The following is a 21,927-nucleotide window of genomic DNA, read 5'->3' on the forward strand; positions in this document are numbered from 1 at the left end:
AAACAAACATTTTTGTTGTGATAAGAGTGAAAACACACATTATAGAAGCTGTTGTGTATAGATATAAATACAGGCGTGCCTTGAAATGTCAAAGTATTTAATTCCGTATAAACTGTACTGAATGTGCTCACTTTAAATAAACTAAAACATTAAAGTAGGATTATAAACTGATGAGGCTCTGCTGGTTCAAAAGACTTAAAAAAAAACACAAGACAAATCCACAACACTTATTAAAAGATTGTTTTTATTCACAATAGAAGTGTAACAAATATAGTTTATTAAAAAGTCTGCTGCTTATTAATATCATTTTTAATCCATAAGCTCAGAAGATTTTCATATAAATGTAGAACGGCTCGTCTGCCGGAATGGAATATTTACATTTTTTTTCAATAATAATAATATTAACACAATAAAACAGATTTCCCCACAAAATTAAGATATTGCATTTGAACGCAAAGTAAACTATGTGCAATGGAATGATTATCAGCAATATTTTGTACAGATACATTTCTGAGGTTGGTTTCACACACTTAAACCTTTAAAAGGGCAACGCCAACTGTTTTTTAAAAATTCAGATTATTTGAGTCCCGGGACAGGTCAGTCGTAGTTAGTGATCTTACACCACATGTAAAGAAAAGTAATAACGTCAGTGTGATATAAATTAGCAGTTTATTTTGAGAAAAGTGGTGCATTTTCACGAGGACTGACTCCATTTAGAATTCTTAAAAAAAGGTGGCATTGCCCTTTAATATTCACCAATAGAAAGGCATTGGAACGCAACAGATCAACACAATATTCAGAAAATCACCAAAAACAATTCAACCTTTTTATTTCAGAAAAATAATAAAAAATAAAGTCTGCATGTGGAAATGAGCAGATGTCTGATGTCACACTACGTGAAGCTGAAGCAGATCTCACACTGACGGCTCACATGGAAAACCAAATACATTCTGCACGTACTTCCTGTTCAGATGGTGAAATGACCACAGCAGTGTCACATGAGTGAAAACAACATGTTTAAAACTTTTTCAGGTGACTCCAGGAGGGTGCCAACAGGAGCCAACCACATGTAGGGTCGACTGTTGTAAAACTGACTTCCTACTGGGGGAATAACAGTGGATCAGCCCTTTAAGTCTAAATCACAAGTCCAAAACCTGACTGATGTTTCTAAGCTTTCAAGGTTTCAAAATACAGGTTTGCAGGTCTACACGCAATTACTTTATCACACTTATAAACCCCCAAACACCCTGAAAATCTAATTTCTGACTGGAAGAGCGACACTGTGGTCTCCCTCCCCAAACAGGAAACCATGTTCTACCAGCTCACCCTAACAGACTTCCTGTAGGAAAAACAAGAACAATTACATCCCTCACCATAATAATCTTTGTAGAAACACCAGTTTGATCCGTAACCAGAATTAATAAAGCTTGACTTCAATCAAATTCAGGCAGCATCAACACTTTACTGTCACAGTGTGGCCTAAAATAAAATATTCAAAATTTCTGTATGGAGTTTTCAAGCTGTTTGTATCCAAGAAAAAAACACTAACACCAGTAATCCACTATTTCCACCCACCAGCTCGGTGTTGTTCAACTAAAATACACTCAGTCACCACTTAATTACCATTAACTGATGCAACAGTTTAAAGGAACACTTCACCCACAAAATTATAATTTTCATATAAATTCCTCACCCTGTGTTACTTTGAATTTGTGACAAAAATCTTAGTTTTTCTCGCATGCCTCCACGGTGAACGAAGAATCTGAAACAGCGAACATTTTTGATGAATTAAAGTCATTGGGGTCCATGTATAAAAACGGGAAAACTAAATCAAAACATCCATTTACAAACTCATGCAGCATAATCCAAGTCTTGTTTATCTGGTCCAATGCTCAGGACTTCATAAACACATGATTTTTGATAACTTTGTATTAAAAATGTCAGCATACGAGCAGGAAACCTCGGCAAGCCATGGGATTGAACTCTGCTCATGCATTACACTGGGTTGCCCAGGTGCACCACCTGTCCATGTGTCATACTGTTTATGCACAAGTGTTTTATAAAGTAAGGTTTAAGCAAAAATGCATGTGTTGAGGCATGTGAGAAAACTTAGATTGAGAAACTGACACGCAAATGTTGATTTGGGGGGTGAAACATTCCTTTAACTATTAAACTTGAACCAACTGGACCATAAAACAACACAGAAGTTTGAAATAGGAATTTCTAATGACAACAGAGACCACAATGAACTACATTAAATTATCTCACGATGCTTTACCAAAAGATCAATTTGACTGCTTGAATAAAACTTAACATGACACCTTATTTACCAAACTAACTTTGCTGTTTTTTAAAAATTTGCAGGATATGAATCCAATTATTGGGTAAAAATTAAAACAATAAAGTGTCTCCATAATGGACACTAAAATACATTATAACACAGTTTTACACAATCTGGACTTTCCTTCATTATAACCATTCTCTGGGCCAATACGGTGAACACACACATCTCTACAAGCTGATATTAGTGACTCATATATGAACCAAAACACTGATGAAGCAGAGTCACCACTTTTCCCCTCTGTATTCATATGAAGCAGCTTCAGTGTCTGAACACTTAAACACATCTGGGTTATGTTATAATGCTGAATATTCCTGTACGTCCATGTGTCACAAATGAAATCAATATTACCTATCATATACGCCTCATGTGGCAGATTTGGATCATTTCCTACATTAACGGCACGTCGTTGCTGTGTTTAACAGCCATCAGAAACACTCAACGGACCCGCCATTCCCTCTTTTTACTCAGGAAACAGACTCTGCTCACATTTGTGCTTTCCAGGATAAAAGAAAATATAAAAGCACAGAGAAGTGAACACACACAGACAAAAAAAAAAAAAAAAAAATGCATATAAAATATTCTTCACTTCACATTGGATGGTACATTCATACATTTCCTATTCTCCTGTAAGGTTGCTTGATTGACTCCCAGGTCCCTCTTTGTGGCGTCAAACCTTTCTGCTAACATCACTTTAAAGCTACCACGACAAGCCTTTTTAAACACCTGTAATCACTGGTGATATCATTGGTTTATACTGAGACCACTGTGGCAGCTTCAATCATCGATGTTAACAAAAAGATGAACAGCACAGGACCTTTAAATTCTTACAGACATCAGCTCAGGATGTCTTTTTTTTTTTGGTAGATAAATTTGCACAATAACTTGTGGTCCAGTCACGAACCATTAAATCCACAGCGCCACCTGGGGGTCAGCTCCCATACCCCCTCAAGTCCTATGTTCACGACTACAGAATAAATTAACACAATCAGCAAAAATCAACCACTACAATACAACATCACACAGACAATAAATGCCTCTAACGCTAAACAAAAACAGATTAAACATGAGAACGCTGTCGCCGGTACAGTGATGTGAAGATCATGGAGGGATTTATCACAGCTCAGGAACTCAACATTATATTCAATTTGAGCAAGAAGACTGACTCACTGATATGCCTACATGAGTGGGGCTGAGGAAAATTTTGGAATTTAGCGGTGTTTATTTGGAATAATTACAACCAGGTGAAAATCTAATGAAAGACTAACGTCATATGTGATTTAACTGGATTTAAACATCATTTGCAGCACAAACACTTTGTAGTTAAACCATTTCTTGTTCCTTTTACCGTAATCAGAAGCAAAATCAGTAGCTCTTTAACCCTTTTCTGGAATTTTGTCTTTAGTTTCTGTTTATTAGAAAAATTCATGAGCTCTTCTTGTTGCAAGAGGATGTTATTTAGTTTAAATACTCACTGCATTAGCTTGCCGCAGAAAACACAAGAAATTTTGGATGTATAGGGAGATAAAATGTAGAAAAATGTACTTATGGATCCATCTGGGTAGTTTTTGGTTAAAATTTGCTGAAAACCCAACCAAGTTACTGGAATAAATGTCAGCTTGTACATTTCTGCAAACCATGTATATGTGACATTTGTATGTTTCATATGTAGCAGATATGCTGAAACTTCACATTTTAACTTTCAGTTTTACCATAAAACTTCAAATAAAGGCCTGTCTCAATTAGAAGCCCGGCCTGTTTGCAAAGTAGCATATTTCTTTATAGAAGTTCTTTGGCTGTATATAAGTGGGTTGTTGGCTACCTGGAATTATGTGTCCATTCCTTGATACTTACTCTGTAAGTTATTCATATTCCTTTGGTCCGTGAGGGTACTTAGATCAAAAGAAACAAAAAGGTTTTTGATAAAAATTAATCTAAGTTGTGAGTATTGTTTTAACAGAATAAAGTGGTGCCGTAATCCTCAAGTGTCGTAACTCTCTCTCTGATGCGCTGTCTGTCGGTGCTAGATCAAATGAACGATTCATAATTGAAATATTATCTGAAGCCTAATTTTTTAAACAAATAATAGTCATACCAGTATAAAAAAATATTTTCATTGTATTCCCTGTCTTTGCTGAGCAGCAGTTATGTGTGAAAGGAATTAAAGGCCTGTCCCAAATAAAGTCCCGTTCAGTGATTTAAGCAAATAATGGCCCAGGCTATTAATTGAAGTTTTATGATATGCTGTGTCACCACACAAAAACAACTTGGTTAGGAAAGAAATCATGTCTGGGCTTAAAATACCCAGTTTGGTCGCTACAATCACAGCTGGAAATGTCCCGAACTCTTGTCAAAAAACACCCACTTTTGTTGTTTGTTGGTCTCGAACAATGGTCAACTGCTTGATTACGCTCTGGCCTAGGTGTCAAGTCATATGTATGAAACATACAAATGTAAAATGATGGTTTGCAGACGATTAAAATGCCAGCATCTTACACTATGAGCCACGACAGCGTCAAGCATACTGCCAAAAACTGGTGGACTTTTTCTTTACAGACTGCTCTGTGATACCTGGGCCAAATGTCTTAAAACCTGCAGAGGAAGAAAACTCGGTTTCTGGTTTAAACTGTCACTTAGTCTGCATGCCTTCTGTCAGACAGCTGAAATATATGAATCTATGCTAATAAAATGTTTCAGACAGCGATGCTGTTGTTGATTGAACCATCTGCCAGATCTCCCAGTGACACTAAAGTGTGTTTAACACTTATTTACAGAAGCAGAAGCATGGGAGAGAGATCGGAACATGGACATTGATATTACCAACCACTGTCTTTTTGTGTCATATCTCAAGTCAAATACACATAATAAAGGCTCAAACTAATCAGTAAGCTGCAAAGCAAAGGTCAGTTTTATCAATTAGAGGTCCATCGGTAAAATACACTGTTTTAAGATTTGATGATTTGTCAATTTTTGTACTTTAATTAAAGGATTTTACCTTCTCTTATAGGATGACACCATCTGGCAGCATGTGAAATTGTTGGTAAGAATCACGTGTTTATAAGTGACGACCACATGATGTTCTTGACTAGCCCAGGTGGGCTGTAATAGCAAAGTCTCACCACTAGATGTCAGTGTAGCCAAGGAAATAACTGCTGACTGGAACCTTCACTGGTCTCCAACCATTTAATGATGGTTCCCTACAGGTGACGGCCTCAGGACAAAGTTATCATTTTAATTTTGAAATAATTTCCTCAGATGAACCTATACAAGTCTAATCTCCCACTTATCATAAAAACTTTTCACCATTTCGGGCTACTTTCAATCCAAAGTTACATTAAATATCGAATTAAAGAGCAGGAATCATCCTTCAATCAGCGGGTAGTTTTGGTATAATCCTCATCTGATGCATGGGGACTTTACTTAAAGCTCTGTGACTATTTAAAACTCTCCTCTCTTGTGTTTGTGTGAGCTGCTTTTCCCTCCGACTCCTCGTTTTCTTTTTCAACAGTGAAGGCACTAGATTGAGAGACTAAACTGGATTTTATCTGGCTACAGTTGTGTGTGTTATCAGGAGGAATCTTTACCATAAAATCCAACTAAATAACTGACTTTGATGAGTGCGTACTCTGATGAAAATGTACAACAACAATAACAGTTTGTATCAATACAGTCACACACATCCCCCAATGTGTGTGTGGAGGATGAAGGGAAGAAAAGAAAAATCTCACAGACAGAATGGTAAAGCTGTTTTGAATCAGTATGGCTTCTTCTGTGTGAGTGTTTGTGTGAGGGTGAAACATTACAGCAAAGTCGAGTGTCTGCGTCTCCTCATAGAGGAGAGAAGATCCTACAGGCTGCCCTACGCTGGAGCTGGAGGACGGAGACAAGAAGAAGAAGAAGAAGAAGAAGAAGAAGAAGTGATACAACAGAAAAAGAGGGTTTGATTGAAACACAGGTTTGCTGATGAATATGATCGATCAGTATCATCTTTAGAGGAACCATTAGGGTCCTGGGGTCTAAAAATTTAGTTTATACTCATCAAATGTTCAAATTTGCAGATGGTGTTTGTGGATATCAAGGGTCTGAAAAAAGGAAATAAGAAACAGTTTCTCCATTTTAATTACCATAATCCAACAACATTATTACTTATTCTTGGCTTCAGGAATAGTAGTTTGCCAAAAGTAAGTATATGAATAGAAAGATTTGACTCAAGGTCCACTTACGAGCTTTTTCCCCAGAGCATTCAGCTGCAGCTAACGGCTGAGCTCATCTCCGTGCTCCATTACAGCTGAGAAAGCCGAATGAATGAAATGTTTTCAGCTCCACAAAACTGAACCTTGAGGTAAGATTTTTTGGTCAGACAATGGCACAGCTACTTGCAAACCCTTATAATCGCTGATAATTACTTTTTTGTGGTGAGCAACAAATAAAATCCTGAGGGGAAAACTGCAAACGTGTAATTATTGTGGTCAAATTGGAAAAAATAGTTTCATATTTGAAGGGAAAAACAGTCATCAGCTTGGACAAACCTGTATCGCTCAAACCCCAGAAATAAAAAAAAGAAATAAATCCAGGATCCGAAGCCAGAAACTGAACTGTAGATGAGATGCGCAGAAGAAGAGGGTCAGCTTTGTGTAAACGTCATGGGGAGAAAGTGAATTTACTGGCAGGTAGAGAGCTGGTGTGGCTGGTCGTCCTGTGTCACACCCAACACTCAGAGGAAGGAAGAAGCAGTCAGGTGTTCAGGTAATAGGGAGGAAGCAGAGGTCCTCAAGTCCTGCGGGACTATAAAAAGAGGCTCGGGTTGTGCTGCGTCTTTCCTTTACTCCCACAGAGACAACCGCGTGTTTTTATAAAAGCAAATATTCCTCTCAAGACGATGTAGAAGTAAGGTGGTGGTGGAGGTGGGGGAAATGGTGGCGCCAGCGTTGGCGCAGCAAAACCGGTTCCTATTTGGATATTGAAGCGGTACAGCAGAAGGAAAAAGAGGACGCGCGTGAAGTGAACGGAGCATCCTTTAGCTCGCTAAGTCAGCCTTGTAATTCCTCAGACGGGAGCTGCAGTTTTTCTCCCAAAGCTCAGGTCAAAAAATATCCACATCAGGGAGACGACTGCTTCAAGTCTGTCAGTGTTCTCCTTCACAACGAAAACAACAGCTGCAGCTGCTAACAACAAAAATCACTGACGAATAATGTGACAACTGGTCAGACCGTCCCTCTGAATGAGTCAAAATAATCGGTAGTGAGATAAACTGCCACTTGATGCAATGACATCTTCAGAGTACCACTTTGATAATGCAAGAATACTCAAAAACTCACAATACCTGTCTGATGATATCATACTTCCATTCTTATGATGAGTTATTATCCGGCAGTAAATGTGTTGGTTCAGGTCGGCGTCTGGACTCAACCAGAGCTGACCATAAAAAACAAAAAACAAAAACTGGATTCTACAGCAAGAATTCATCGCCAGCAGACTTGAATTCTGTTTTGATCCCATTGAAATTAAAAAAAAAAAAAAAAATCCCAATCAAGAGGCATCTGTAACCACTGGGGACTCCAAATGGCTAAACTGTTTTCAGACAGACAGCTGGAGGCTCAGGTATACAGGATCAGAGGTTCTCGCACTTCGGAAGGGTCCACTACTCCACTTCGTTGGGTATGTCTGTTTTGTCCTTCTTGATGACGGGCAGAGGGTGAGCCTCGGTGTTAAACACCCAGTGGTCGAACGGTAGGTGGTCATCGTCAGAGAAGAGCAGGTAGAGATACCTGAGGGAGACACAGAAGAACAGGCTTTATTTAACACACCTAACAGTGGCTGTGCATCAGCACCATCACACCTACGTTAAAATAAACTCTTAGAGATAGAAATAGAAACCCAGATATTGAGATTGTGATCATTTCCTGGAGTACTCTCCATTTGTTGAGTTATTGTTTTCGTGCTCCACTGTTTCACAGCTGTGAGACCTTTAGTGTGTCTGGCTCAGGAGTGTGTTTATTTATCACAACAACCTCTGCATGCATCTTTCCATCACACAAAGCCCTTTGGCATATAGTGCTGTGACACCTGTAAGAACCAAAATAGCAGGTGCAGTTGGAGACGCCCAGGTCTGACTGATCTGCACAAAAACCTTTTGGAAAGTTAAAAATAAGGGAAAAAGGACTGACATTTTGGGAAAGAGAATAAAAAAATACTGTTGTAAGAAAAGAAAAATAGCAAACATGTTGCAGAATTCTTACTCGCAACAACTGGAAGATAGCAGTAACAGTTTTACAAAATATGATTTAACTAGGGGTTCACTCCAAATAAGGTTTTAAAGGAATACTTCACCACCCAAGTGACCATTTGTAAATCAGTTGCCCCGTGTTAGGTTATATTTGTGAAGTAATCCTCGTTTTTCTCACATGCCTCCGGTGAGCGAAGAATCCAAAAATGACGAAAATTCTTCATGAATTACGGTCATAGGGGTCAACCTTTTACAACAGCAAAACTATGTCAAAGTATCTGTTCACAAACACTCAAGTCTCTTTTATCCAGTTGTATACTCAGTACTCAGACAGCCCTTTCTGACAGACAACTGAACGGAAGGTGAAACTTATCTATGCTCTTCAAAGCCAGACTCCACTGACAAAAACAGTAATTTTACCTTGCTGAACATGGGAGCTGTTGGTCTACCGCTGCCTCGGTCAGTAATTTGTTTGTGTTATTGTGCAAGAGTTAGTTTAGATTCACCAAAGTCACACAATAACACAAACAACCAAACAGACAGTGGTAGACCAATAGCTCCCGAGTTTAGCAAGGTAAAATTACTGCTTTGTCAATAGGATTTTAGCAAAAATCTATTTGTGTGGGAAGTACTGAGCATCCCACTGGATAATTAAGACTTGGGTTATACTGCACAAGTTGTGTGAGAGTTTTTTAAAGGATGTTTTGATATAGTTTTACTGATGTAAAGCACGATTGCCTATGACTTTAATTCATCAAGATTTTTTTTCCGGTTGTGTATATACATAGCCTGTGTACCGCCTGTGCATAGTTTGACAAAGCAAAACACATCTGTCATGATTTGATAAGGATATAAAGATGAGATTAGTTTTTTGAATGAATTTATATCTGTAAGACAAATATTACTGGTAATTAATTTAATATATTAGAATAGGTCTAGGAGAATTATTCATTGTACAGCTTTATACTGATGGGGCGCTACATCATTGACTGTTATTAATTTATGAAGAAGGGGTGGGAATAATAAGTTTGTACTTCCTCCTAATTCTTTTTGGACATGTCATTATATGATGTTAGTAACGTGTTTTTATGTCTGTCTACTACTGGATGATTATTTTGTTTATTTGCTGCCTAGATGTTCGAAACAAACTGCTACTCCCGAACTAACTACCTAATAGCTGAATATACATACTATAGTAGACGAGTGAAAGACCTACATCCACTGATGAAACATGCGATGTTGTTGTGAGCTAAAGAGAAAGCTTGTGAGTAGACTTTGAGATGTTTTGTGAAACTAAAGCTGAATTTGCTCTATCAAAGTCAGAAAAGTAAACCTGCTGCAGATTCCGCCTGATCATCTGTTCTCCTGCAGCACAGACAATTTATCAGCACGGAGATAAAAACTCTTTCAACAAACTCTTGAGGGAAAATAATGTTTTGATTATATAAACAAGCCGAAGATGACTCGTTTTGGGATCTAAACTGTTTACTTGTTCAGTGTTTTAGATATTTCCCGATATTACGTTGTGTTCAGCTGTTGCAATATTTATCCAGCCAAAAAAAAAAAAAACATAAATAAAAATTATGAAACAGATGTGGAACTGAGAGGGAGGGACGGGTGCGGCTCGGGCTCAGACTAGTTTATGAAACTTGGAGTGATGAAATTCTGCAGCCCAATGTCATCAGATCTTATGAAACAACCCTAAAATAACATTATCCATAGAAAGAGGAGGGGTAGGAAAGTGAGTAAATAAAGTGAGTTTTTGGATGGTTGCTGTTCCACTGTGATCACCTCGAATTTCATCATGAAGAGTGAGAGAAAAGATCAATATACGAAGAAAGCAAATGAGTTTTTGTTGAGAAAATTCAACTGAAGACGAGGGAAGATCTGTGTGTCAGCCGACAAAAACTAATGTTTCAGCAGAGGAGCTGCTCGTCCACGAAGCCCTCAACCTCCACAACAAGTCCCTGTCCTCCTCCGCCTGCCAGCAAACCACAAGAAAGCAGTGAGTGACTGAAGGCAGACAGCAATGTGAAGTATGGCCGTGTCCTTGGCAGCAGCGGGAAGATGGATACTGGAAGTGGCTCTGCACGGTGCCAAGATCCCCGAGTAACATTAGGAGGATTAGACTTATGGGCTTGCTGCTAAATGGGATTGATATTTTCAGGTCCGTCTCTGATACCGCGGATGTGATGTGACTGATGAGGCAATCATTGTGTTGCTGTCCAGGCTGGTGGTCAATTACACTCATATTTTTCCTCTAGTTGTCTGTGGGAGGCTAATGAGACATTTTCTTTTTGTTCCGCTTCCCCTGGAAAACATTTTTTCATGCCTATAAAGATATTCATATCTCATTCTGACTTTGTCATGTCCAGTTGCATTTTTTTTTTGACACTGATCAACAGAAAGAAAATACTTCTATCTGCATGTCACAGCCTGGTGGACCTGTGAGAGGAATCCTGACATCTTACTTTGAGTGTGTTCAAGTGTGTGTGTGTGGGGGGGTGTAATCAGGAGTAGAGGTGACGCTTGTTAAAATTTACTGCCTATAAAAAAAGCTGGATTGGATGGCACCTCGCCCCCATCAGGCTCTGTTAGGCTAACCTTGACTTCCTGTCAACAGCTGTCTGCTGTTGGGGGATAAAAAAATGATAGAAGAAGAGGAGGAGAGGAGGAGGAGGAGGAGGTGAAGAGGGGAGGGAGAGATGGAGGATGCAGGAAGAGGCCATAAAGATTTCGATGGAAGTAAAAGAAACGCAGAGGACCATAAATTTGAAGGAAGAGTGGGAGGAAGAATTCAGAGGCTTCTCTGCTGCATCACAAATGGATTAAATACAATCTATAATATAAAAGAAGGATTTTAAATGAGAACTTAATTTATTTGACATATTATTAAACATCACTTCTGACATACAGGCCAGCTTGTGCACCAAAAAAGGTCAGATGTGTAAAAGTAAAAGGCTACATTGGGTTAGTGAATCTAGCACCTCAAGTTCCCGATCAGGCAAATGGTTAAAAAATAAGCAGATGATGGAAGTAGCTAAGGAGTGAGCCATCTCATTTCCTTCTCATCTCTGTTGGCAGCTGCGCATGCTCAGTACTGATCAAGCACTCGCAAGAAAATGCCGTGTTCAGTTGGGTGGTGTGGGCAAAACTCAAACTTTGTATTGTGCAAAATACCTAAAGTTTGAGAGCAAGGCGATAAAACAGTGAACAGTGAACTTAAGTCTTTGTTGTTTGACATCCGCTAACAAATAAAACACTTCTTGTAAGGGCAGGTGAAAATTGACTTCAGATAAGTAGATTTCTGACCCACTTTTCCGACCAGGCAAGTGAAAAAACACATTAATGTTGAACCCTGGGTTAGCTGAACGATTATGACGAATTAAAAATCAATTAGAGGCATCGAATAAATCAATAAACAAAAAAGTCAAGCTCTGAGGAAGGCATACTGTGACACACAGAACAGTTGTGTTTGATTTAGTCAACAGCACAATTAATCTGCATTTACTTTGATAATTGTTGGTGATTTTTAAGCAAGAATGGCCAAAATTGACTGATTACAGATTCTCTTCTGGTACCAATCGTTAAGGACACATTCTTCTTTGGTGAAGCTATCCCTCATCACAGGGGAACAGCATAGTGCTGAGACATTCAAAGTCAAAAGAGAGAATCAGCCTCAAAGAATGGAGTGATGAGCTGGCGAGGAGAGCTTCTTTTGAGCAGCTTATTCACAAAGTTAATAATAGCGTAAAGGTTTTCAGAAATATTTGGGGTCCCTATCTGGAGATGATCGGTAAAGATGATTAATCAATTAATATCTCTGGGTCCTGTCCTTGCTCTGTGTGCATTAATGTGTTTATGCTAGGTGGATGAACACAACATACAATATGACGTGGTATAAATGTTGCATGACTAGACATTACAACCTAGAAGAATGTGCGTGTCCTTTTCTTTTTTCCTTATCATTTTTCTTTTAATTTTGAATGTTGTTTGTACAGTTAAATCATAAAAAAATACATATTCTTCCTCTTACCTGTAGTGCTATTTATCAGTCTAGATTGTTTTGGTCTGAGTTGCAGAGTGTTGGAGATAGTGGCCGTAGAGATGTCTGCCCTCTCTTTGATATAATAGAACTAGATGGCACTCTGCTTGTGGTGCTCAAAGCAGTCGTTCCAGATATCACGACTCCAAGATAATCCACAGACCTTGTTGTGAGCAGTTTCATGTAGGAACTATTCTCTTTCTACCAAACTACACCCATCAACTGTGTCACTGCGCAGAAGGAAGTGTGCATCTACTGCTAGCTCACCTAGCACCACTGAGCTAGCTAATGTTACATGAGGCTCTCGTCCATGAGTAGATGCACACTTCCTCCTTCACAGTGATATGGTTGGCGGGTGCACACTTCCTCCTTCACAGTGATATGGTTGGCGGGTGCAGTTCAGTAAAAAGAAAATAGTTCCTACATGAAACCACTCACAACAAAGTGTATTTTTTGGCGCTTTGAGCACCACAAGCTGAGTGCCATCTAGTTCCAATATATTTGAGAGATGGCAGACATCTCTACGGCCGATATCTCCAACACCTTTAGAAACTAACAGCAAAACAATCTAGATTGATAAATAGCACTACAGATAGAAAGAAAAATATATATTTTTGATTTTAGAGTGCAGTCTCTTTAATACTTGCTGGTTTCTCAGTCTACATAAAAATAAAATAGAATATTTTTGGAAAATTCTGTTAGCTGCGACCAAAAAGGCAGTTACTAGGAAGTGGTGCAGAGAGGACCCTCCCACTTTGAGGAACTGGTTGGACATAATGGAGGAGATATTTGATATGGAAAGACTCACACATATACTGAGACTCCAACAAGTTGAATTCAACACGAAATGGGACAAATGGACGACATATAAGTCTCACAACAGAGGCACCACTGGAGACCCTGATTGAAACCTGAGAAGCATAGATATTGCATCAAGAAGCTGTGTTTTCTACTGACACTGTCTATGACTTTTGTTGTTTTATGTTCAAAATTAATAAAAAATTGAGTATAAAAAAAAAAAGAATATTTTTGGACTTCTGATTGGACAGAACAAGATGTTGAAGACATCAACTTGTACTCTGGTTCATTTAAAATGAATGAATAAAAACAAATACTGCAAATGTGTGCCTGTTATTTTAGTGTAGCTGAATAAATAAATAAACACACATATAGAGCATGCACACACACACATTCACACTTGTTAAGCTGTAGTTGTGATTTCTCTTCGTGGTTTAAAACAGACTGTCTTCCTGAACACAGTTGGAGAGCCATCTGAGAGGGAAAGCCCTATTAGCCACCAGACATCACACTGTGTGGCTGACAACACATTTAAAGAGCCATTTGTAGCCACACACACACACTTACACTCTCACACACATTAACACGTATAAACTCAGACATGCACAAGATGGCAGTTAAGTGGGAATATCAGGCGCCTATTAAGAGGAAGTGAGAAGTGGTAGCTGTCTGTGGTGCTCTGGGACATGTGGCGTTTCTCACAGTTTCTGTCCTTCTCTACTTTTTCTACTATTTAAGATCCATCCAGGCATGATTCCTGAGTACAGTATATACTGTAGATAGTGGTCGGTTGTTGAAATATGTTCTGGAGTCAGACTGGTTTATTTCGAAAACATTTGTGTCTAATTATTTTTACATTATTTATTACATGTCTCAATCATCAATCAAAACTCATTCCAGTTTAGCGTGGGTGGATTTCACCCACCAACTGAAATTAAATCGGTTCAAGCTGATTTAACAGTACAATATGTGATGAGTCAATACAATATTTGATTAGTCCAAAAAGCATTTTAACAACAGCACCTCCATAGATATACTCAGAGGGAGCGGTCAGAGGTCAGAGCCTGACAGCGACGTCTCTGCCTGTTTTTGAGGCATGTAACATTGGTGCAATAACAAGGATGACATTGAGGTGGTGTTTTCACTGCAAACATTCATGGTTTTCTTACCATTACATGTTCATTGCCGAAATACGCTGTATGTCCTCAAGGACTAGAAGAGTGTTTTGAAATATGTTGTTAACATCCGTCTACACCCTCCACCTACTCTTTTATTGACAGGTTTTTATGTCACAGAGTTACAAAGCACTGTCCTCTACAGCTAACATTAAGGTATACCTTGTCAATGTGTGCTCCTGGTGTGCAACCTTCATGCATGTTGTGATAGAACATGTGACCTATTGCTCTACAATGCTACCAGTGGTGAAAAACTCCACAGGTCACCTTTAATAGACTGAGATATAAATATGTTACCCCAGGGATTTTGGTTTACAACCCCTTAAGGTCAAGCAATGTTGTGGCGTCATGTTGGTTTGAGGGTTTAAGCACCATGTTATAGATTCGTCACCAGTTATTTATCATTCCCCATTACTCTCTCATTTCCTCTCACATCTCTACTATCTACTGTCTGACAAAGACATGCAAATGTCCCTATAATACTTGAAAAGAAAAAAAATTAAAACAACGTTTATTTGTAACTCCTTGTTTTAAGTTGGATGTGATTGATAGTTGTGGCCACTTTTCTCTTATAACGTTCTCAGATTGTTTGAATATATTTTAGAGGCCTGTAGAAGTAAAAATATCTTTGATTCTTCAAAAAAAGCCAAGTTCAGAGAAAAGGCAGAACACGTTTTAGCATAATAATGTGTAGCAGAGCAGTTGTTATCTTTTTGCTTTCCTGTTAACCATCTGTTTTTCTGAATGTAACATTTTACATGTGTTAATTGTTTTTATAGCCAATGGGAACGGACTGTAACATAACTGAGACCTTCACCGACTTCCTCAGTTGCCTCTAGCAGCCTGCGGATGGACTTCTGTGTGAAGGACTCGGGCCGTATCTTCCAGGAAAATTCAAAGGATCTCAAGTTATGTGCGTTCTCAAGGGTCTCGCCTTTCTTCAGCGCAGTCACAGCACCAACAGTGTCCAACACTAGCTAACGATGCTAACATCAACAAAAGACAAGCACAGCAGAGTTCACATACGCTGCTGTGCCTGGGCAGAGACGGACCTTCAGTTCGGGCTGTAGCAACATGAATTCAGCCAGTCTGTCTGGTTTATCTTAGGAGCTGCCGTCCACTCTCCCACTGTCTAATTGGTGTCTTAGTGGTGAGGAGAAAGGTAGACCCACTGTGAGGTGCACGGAGCAGCTGATTTTTGCTTCATTTGTGGTCTGATAAACAGTAAACCCGTCAAATTCAGCGCCCCATATCATAATTCCAGCCCTTATCGGTACTGAAAAAAAACAATCATAACATCAGATGAAACACTGACGTCAAATATATCGTGATATTGTAGCTCTAGCTGGCTGTTGTTTGCTTGTTAACACGGACAAATTGCTAGCTAGCTAACATAGCTAAATACTGCATTGAGTGGATAATGTTAGCTAATTCATCCAGACTCCTGGGGCTGGTTTACAAATTATTTCATCAACTAACATTAGGGAAGCAACCAACACCAGATCCATGCAGTGTAGCTACATCATAGCTAGCTGGCTAACCTTAGCTTGCTTGCTCGCTAATGTAATCTGTTGGCTAATTAATTACCAATTTACCACACCAGCTAACGTGATCCAGGATACTAACTAAGATGATAAAAGATGTAATACCAAGCAAAGGTGTATTACTAATAACAGTGTTCTACTAGCCAAGAGTAATGCAAGGCAGGGGCAGCTAACTAGCTAAGGTAACCTAGGCTAATAATGTGATATGATGACAAATTGATCTTCAAACATACAGATTTTCACCAGATATATTAAACAGCTTCAATCCACAGATGACAGACAGCTGTAAAAGTCTCTTTTAGATTCACTCAATGTGTGAGTGTGTTTTACAGTAACCTTGCCAGTGACCCCAGCAACTCTCTGGAGCTTTGTCTGAATGAATGACAACATCATACTTTATGTTTGTGAGTGTATGTGTTTGTGTTTGTGTGTATGACTGGGGATGCAGGGGCCTTGTCCCTCCATAAAGTGCGCTGACAGCACAATCATAAGAGGACAGAAGCGGAGGCTGTGCGTATAAAGATGCTCAGTTTGTGTGTCTTACTTGAGTGTCTCGGCCAAGTAAAAGCTCTGCTGCACGTCGTCGTGGTTGGGAGATGAAGAGTAGACGTCTCTGACGCCGCTGTAGCCTCCTTCTACTTTACAGTGCTGCTCCAAGGCCTAAATGAGGGATGGTGATAGAGATGCAGGACAGGAAGAGAGAGAGACATCAGTGACTTGCAACATCAATCAAGCTCTTTATGTACTTAAAATATCACTAAACCTCAGGGTGGATATTTGCTAAATATAAAAACATGTTAAATAAACTGACCTCTTGTGAGCTTCCTTCCTGATTTGTGTTGTTTTTTAAGAACATTTGAAAAACTGCCAAATAATTCAGTGATAGCTTATGTGCCTTACATTATTGACAGAAAATCTAATTGAATTCCACTTGCAGTACAAGAACATTTTGGTCCAAACTGCCAGGCTCTTGCTAAACACGCTATGACAAGAAGCAATTTTTCAATTCAATTAACAGATGTACCTGAACAGCCTCCCAGCCCCACTCCCTGTATTTGGGGTCGTGGGTGAACCTCCACATGTACATGTAGGTCTCTATGACCTCCGGACGGAGGATGAAGTATTTCTCATTCTGGCGGGTGGCGATGGCCTCGACTCCTCCATCGAAACGGAACGCTTCTGGGCCCAGCTTCAAAGCTAGAGAGGAGAAAATATTGTAAATGTAAAGTGTGCAGGTGTAAGGATTTTGAATTGTGACTGATTTTCTTCCTTTGACTTTATAGTTTATGTTATTAATATTCATCCATAATGTTTCCCTATTTTACTTGTTTTACAATTTCACTTGATAAACAATGTTGAAGTGGTGATGTTGCCTTTAAAACATGGTGACTGATGTGAGAAAAAAAGGATAATTAGATTGAAGATGAAAAATGGCATATGGCTGTGATTAAAATAAAAGACTCTTTTCAATAAGAGCACTTGTCTGTGAATTTACGCTAATCTGATGACAAGTGCAGCATTCAAAAATCTGACATCCCTACTTAAGAGCAGATGCTGTCACTGTAAGAAATGTAACTTGAAAATACAATGAGAAATAACTTTCTGAAATGAGCAATATGGCATAGTTCAATATTTAGAAAAATTCGGTTCCCAGTAATTATTCCATCCAGCAGCTGTCGATCTGGATATTAATATGACTCTTTAAATAAGACTTAAACGATCATTTCTAATACATTTTGATAGAATTTTTTTTTTTTTGGGACTATAAAAAATGACAGCAATAAACTAAAGAAAATGTGACCGAACTCTTAATCAAAACTGGCTGTCAAATTTAAAACCAAAGTGATCAATTAAATGGGAAAACAGGAATCATTTCATCATCTTCCGTGTGTACATTTTTACCTGTTCTGGCGTAAGACTCATGACAGGTCCGGGCGATCTCAGCAGCCTGCTCCATCTGGTGGCCCGTCTTGTCGCTGGGCGCCCCATCAGCACCCAGAGCGATCATGCCGCCTGCGAAACAGGTCAGGTGACCCATCTTATGCTCCAGCAGCCCTCCCTTCCACTCCGCTATGTAGGTCAGCCCGCCGCTCGACTTCCTCATCAGGTTGGTTTCTATTGCCTGAAAGACAGTGGTGAAAGGTTTTATTGGCTGAATTAGGTTTGATCCTTACGTCTGAATCATACATGTGATGATACAGACATGAGTTAAACATTTATCCCACAACCTGTGATCATCCTCCTTTCATTACCAGGAAAATCTGAGAGTAGCTTTAGAGATAACTATTGTAAAATTCTTTGTATTGCAGCTGCACCTGTTTCTCCATTTCAAAGACAGCTGGTTATTATAGCTGCTTTAAAGGGGACCTATTATGGCTTTCCTTTTTTTTCTGTCATATGTAATGTGACAGTGTGAGATATTCATATGAAACAAGGCCAAAGTTTCAAAAAATGAGGAGCAGAACCCTCACACTTCAGACCCTCCTGAACACTTATGTCCACACCTGCTCTAGGCACACTACTGCAAGTGTTTGCATTATGTAGCCTACGCTGCTACATGTAGCTACATGCTAACATCAAGGAAACATGTAATCTTGGCTGCCATTGTTATTAATTTCCCCCTGATTTTGGACCTGCTAGAACATGTCCAGTTTTATTTAAATACTTTTATTTATTGATTGATTTTTAATGGGAGCGAGTGCTGCTACACACAGTTATTCCTCGGCTGAAAGTGCGCTGCTACATGTAGCTACATGCTAACGTCAGGGAAACGTGTACTCTTGGCTGTCGATGTTGTTAATTTTCCCCTGATTTTGGAATATATACCTGCCAGAAAACGTCCAGTTGTCTTTAAAAACTTTTATTGATTGACTGATTGATTTTTAATCGGAAAGAGTGTTGCTACACACAATCATTTCCCAGCTGTAAGTACACTGCTACATGCTGACGTCAAGAAACACAATCTTGGTTGCTGACGTTGTTAGTTTCCCCCTGATTTTGGATCTCATTCCCACTGGAACATGTTTAGTTGTAAAGATTTGGGTTAAGAAGCTTTTATTGGTGATTCTTCACAGCAGGAAGTGCTGCTATTCACTGCTACAGTCATTGTGCACCTGCAATGACGGTCAAGATGCGGAAGACGTGGATACACTGACCAATCAGAGCAGACTGGGCTTTTTCCAGAGGGAGGCTTAAAGAGACGGGTTGTAAAATGTTTCAGACAGAGGGTCAATACAAATGTTTCAGCACAGACAATATGAAGGAAATGCAGTGTTCTTTGAACATTAAATCATGTGAACATCTTCTAGTAGAAACTCAAAATACAAGTATGAACCTGAAAATTAGCATAATATGTCCCTTTTTACTTTAATAGAATTAAACTTATTTCACCTTTAAACCAGCCTACGATTTATACCATTTACTTCTTTTACATTTAAGATATCTGCCACGACCTTGATACAACAAAGCTTAATGGTGCTTGGTTTTTGGGGCTCAAAGCAACAATCTTTTAAAGCTGAACAGCAACAGTTGTTTCCAAATATAATGTTAAGTTACACATTTCTTGTTGCTACCGGTTTGACAATCATAATTTCAGCTGTCTACCTAACTTCTATTTATATATACAAACAATTAAAATGTATATATGTGTGCTTGTGACGTGAATCGTTTCATTCATAAAGACAAGATGGCTTCCTTCTACACATGTTTGGATTGGAGCACAAGCTTCAGAAGAAAACACAGATCTGGATGACACTGCTCACCATAAGGTCTGTGTATTATTACAGGTAACCATTGCTGCAAAGACATGATGACTCTGGATATATTTTGGGTGGCTCAGACAGTATAGAACCGCCACAGGTTATCGTATCAGTGTAGTGCTGTGACTCAGATATTCACCCTGTTGCTGCTCTCTCTCTTCCTAGGATTCTTCTTGGCAAATAAATCAAGAGCGCCTATAATCCTTGGAGATCTGGAGGGATTATGGGTAAAGTATCCCTGCATGGTTAATTCTCTTCTTATTTTAGTCGCCACATAATATATTTGCTCCCCAGTGTGTTACAGAAAAACAATTGGAGAGTCAGCCCTCTCCAGCTGAGACCCGTCGCTTGTCACCACGACTTAAGTTGACAATTTATTTAAACAGAGAAAAGCATTCTGCATGTGTGTGTTGTCTATCTATTCACTTTAGGAGGCTGTAGATTCATCTGCTCCCTGTCTTTGTCTTCTTATATGAAAGTGTGTTTATCTCTGTCTGTGCCACCATCTCTCCGTCTGCTCAAACTTACTATCTGGCTCCAAAAGATTAAAGAGGAAACACTGAATATTTGAACATTTTGGCACGGCAGTGGTCCAAGTGAAAGATAGTGAACACTTGATCACAAAATTACCACTTAAAGCAAAATAAAAATCTCCATAAGTCAAACAAACCTAATTTAGTCTAACACCAGTTACAATCGTAGTCGCCCCAGAAAGAATTTATGGCATTAAAACGCTCATCACTTAAATTATTCCTTTTATTATCTCATGTGCAAGAGCTTCAAGGTTATTTTGCCAACTAGATTCCGGTAATATCTCCCCTGCAGGGAGAAATAAATACAACAGCAAGACCACTTTTCAGGCTTTAAAGCTGACCTCGTGTTTGTTGTCCACTATTATCACACAGCCATTTATTATGACTCCGAGGGTGCATGAGGGATGCAAAATCCTGTGGAGAAAATCCATGCAGCTTCCCATCTGTAAACAGCATGTTCAGAGCCTGATTTTGGCCACTCAATGACAACAACTTCCAGTTAGAGGTCACTGGCTATGTATTATACATTCATAGTTTCTAGAGGCTGCCCATGTAGAGTTTAGGTTTTCACATATTGATACGCTGAAGCTGAAATTGAGTCAACAGACCAGTTCTCAGTGGGAGAAGAAGTGCAACAGATTGGAAATTACAGCCCATAGAGATCAGTGCTGTAACATGGTGTGATGGTTGGGACAGATAAGGTGCTTCAACCCCATTCACAGATGGTGCGTTTAGGGACCTGCAGACAGGTGACGTGATGGTTTCTGTTTCAGTGGTACAATTACAGCTGCTAGAAAATAAACCCACAAACTGATTTTTTTTTAAAATTCATGTTCAACTGACACTAGAAGTTTTTAAACCTTTATGTACTCTCTATCAAAAGTTAGTATTCGAATTGGTTTATTTGTTTTGTGCACAATACTGTAAGTCAGACGCACAGTTAGGAAGCTCATCCTCTTTAGGATAACTGTTAATATGGTACAGCTGACTTTCTGTAGACTGAGGATTAGGCTGAAGAGGCTGAAGAAGAAGATGATAAAGAAATGTAAGAAAGGAGAAGATGTAGCTGAAGAAAAAGCTGAGAGAGTGGAAGCTGTAGAAGAACAAAGAGAGGAAGCTAGAGAAGAAAAAGCTGAAGGAGAAGAGGAAGAAGCTACAGTAAAAGAAGCTGTGGAAACTAAAGAAGAAAAAACTTAAGTAGAAGAAGCTTAAGGAGAAGAGTAAATAGCTATAGTAGAAGAAGCTAAAGAAGCTGAGGAAAAAGCTGAAGTACAAGAAGCTGAAGAAGAAGAAAAAGCTGAAGTACAAGAAGCTGAAGAAGAAAAAGAAAAAGCTGAAGAGGAAGAAAAAGCTGAAGTAGAAGAAGCTGAAGAAGAAGAAAAAGCTGAAGTACAAGAAGCTGAAGAAGTAGCTGAAGAAGAAAATTAAAAAGCAAAATAAACTAAGCTGAAGAAGAACAAAAAGCTGAAGTAGAAGAAGCTGAAAAGGAAGTGGTGGTGGTAGTAGT

General features: G+C 39.0%; 1 protein-coding gene across 1 annotated transcript in view; it reads right to left on the minus strand.

The window, feature by feature from the left end:
- Positions 1–227: 227 nt before the first annotated feature.
- Positions 228–21,927, minus strand: part of man1a1 (mannosidase, alpha, class 1A, member 1) — a 201,485-nt gene continuing 179,785 nt past the window's right edge. The window contains exons 9-12 of the mRNA XM_050057907.1: positions 18,032–18,251; positions 17,154–17,326; positions 16,674–16,789; positions 228–8,109 (exon numbers count right to left, since the gene is read on the minus strand). Of these exons, the coding sequence (XP_049913864.1) occupies positions 7,983–8,109; positions 16,674–16,789; positions 17,154–17,326; positions 18,032–18,251 (636 nt within the window). The 3' untranslated portion in view covers positions 228–7,982. The remainder of the gene's footprint in view (positions 8,110–16,673; positions 16,790–17,153; positions 17,327–18,031; positions 18,252–21,927) is intronic.

Source organism: Epinephelus moara, chromosome 12, assembly GCF_006386435.1.
Source record: "Epinephelus moara isolate mb chromosome 12, YSFRI_EMoa_1.0, whole genome shotgun sequence".
Classification (NCBI taxonomy): domain Eukaryota; kingdom Metazoa; phylum Chordata; class Actinopteri; order Perciformes; family Serranidae; genus Epinephelus; species Epinephelus moara.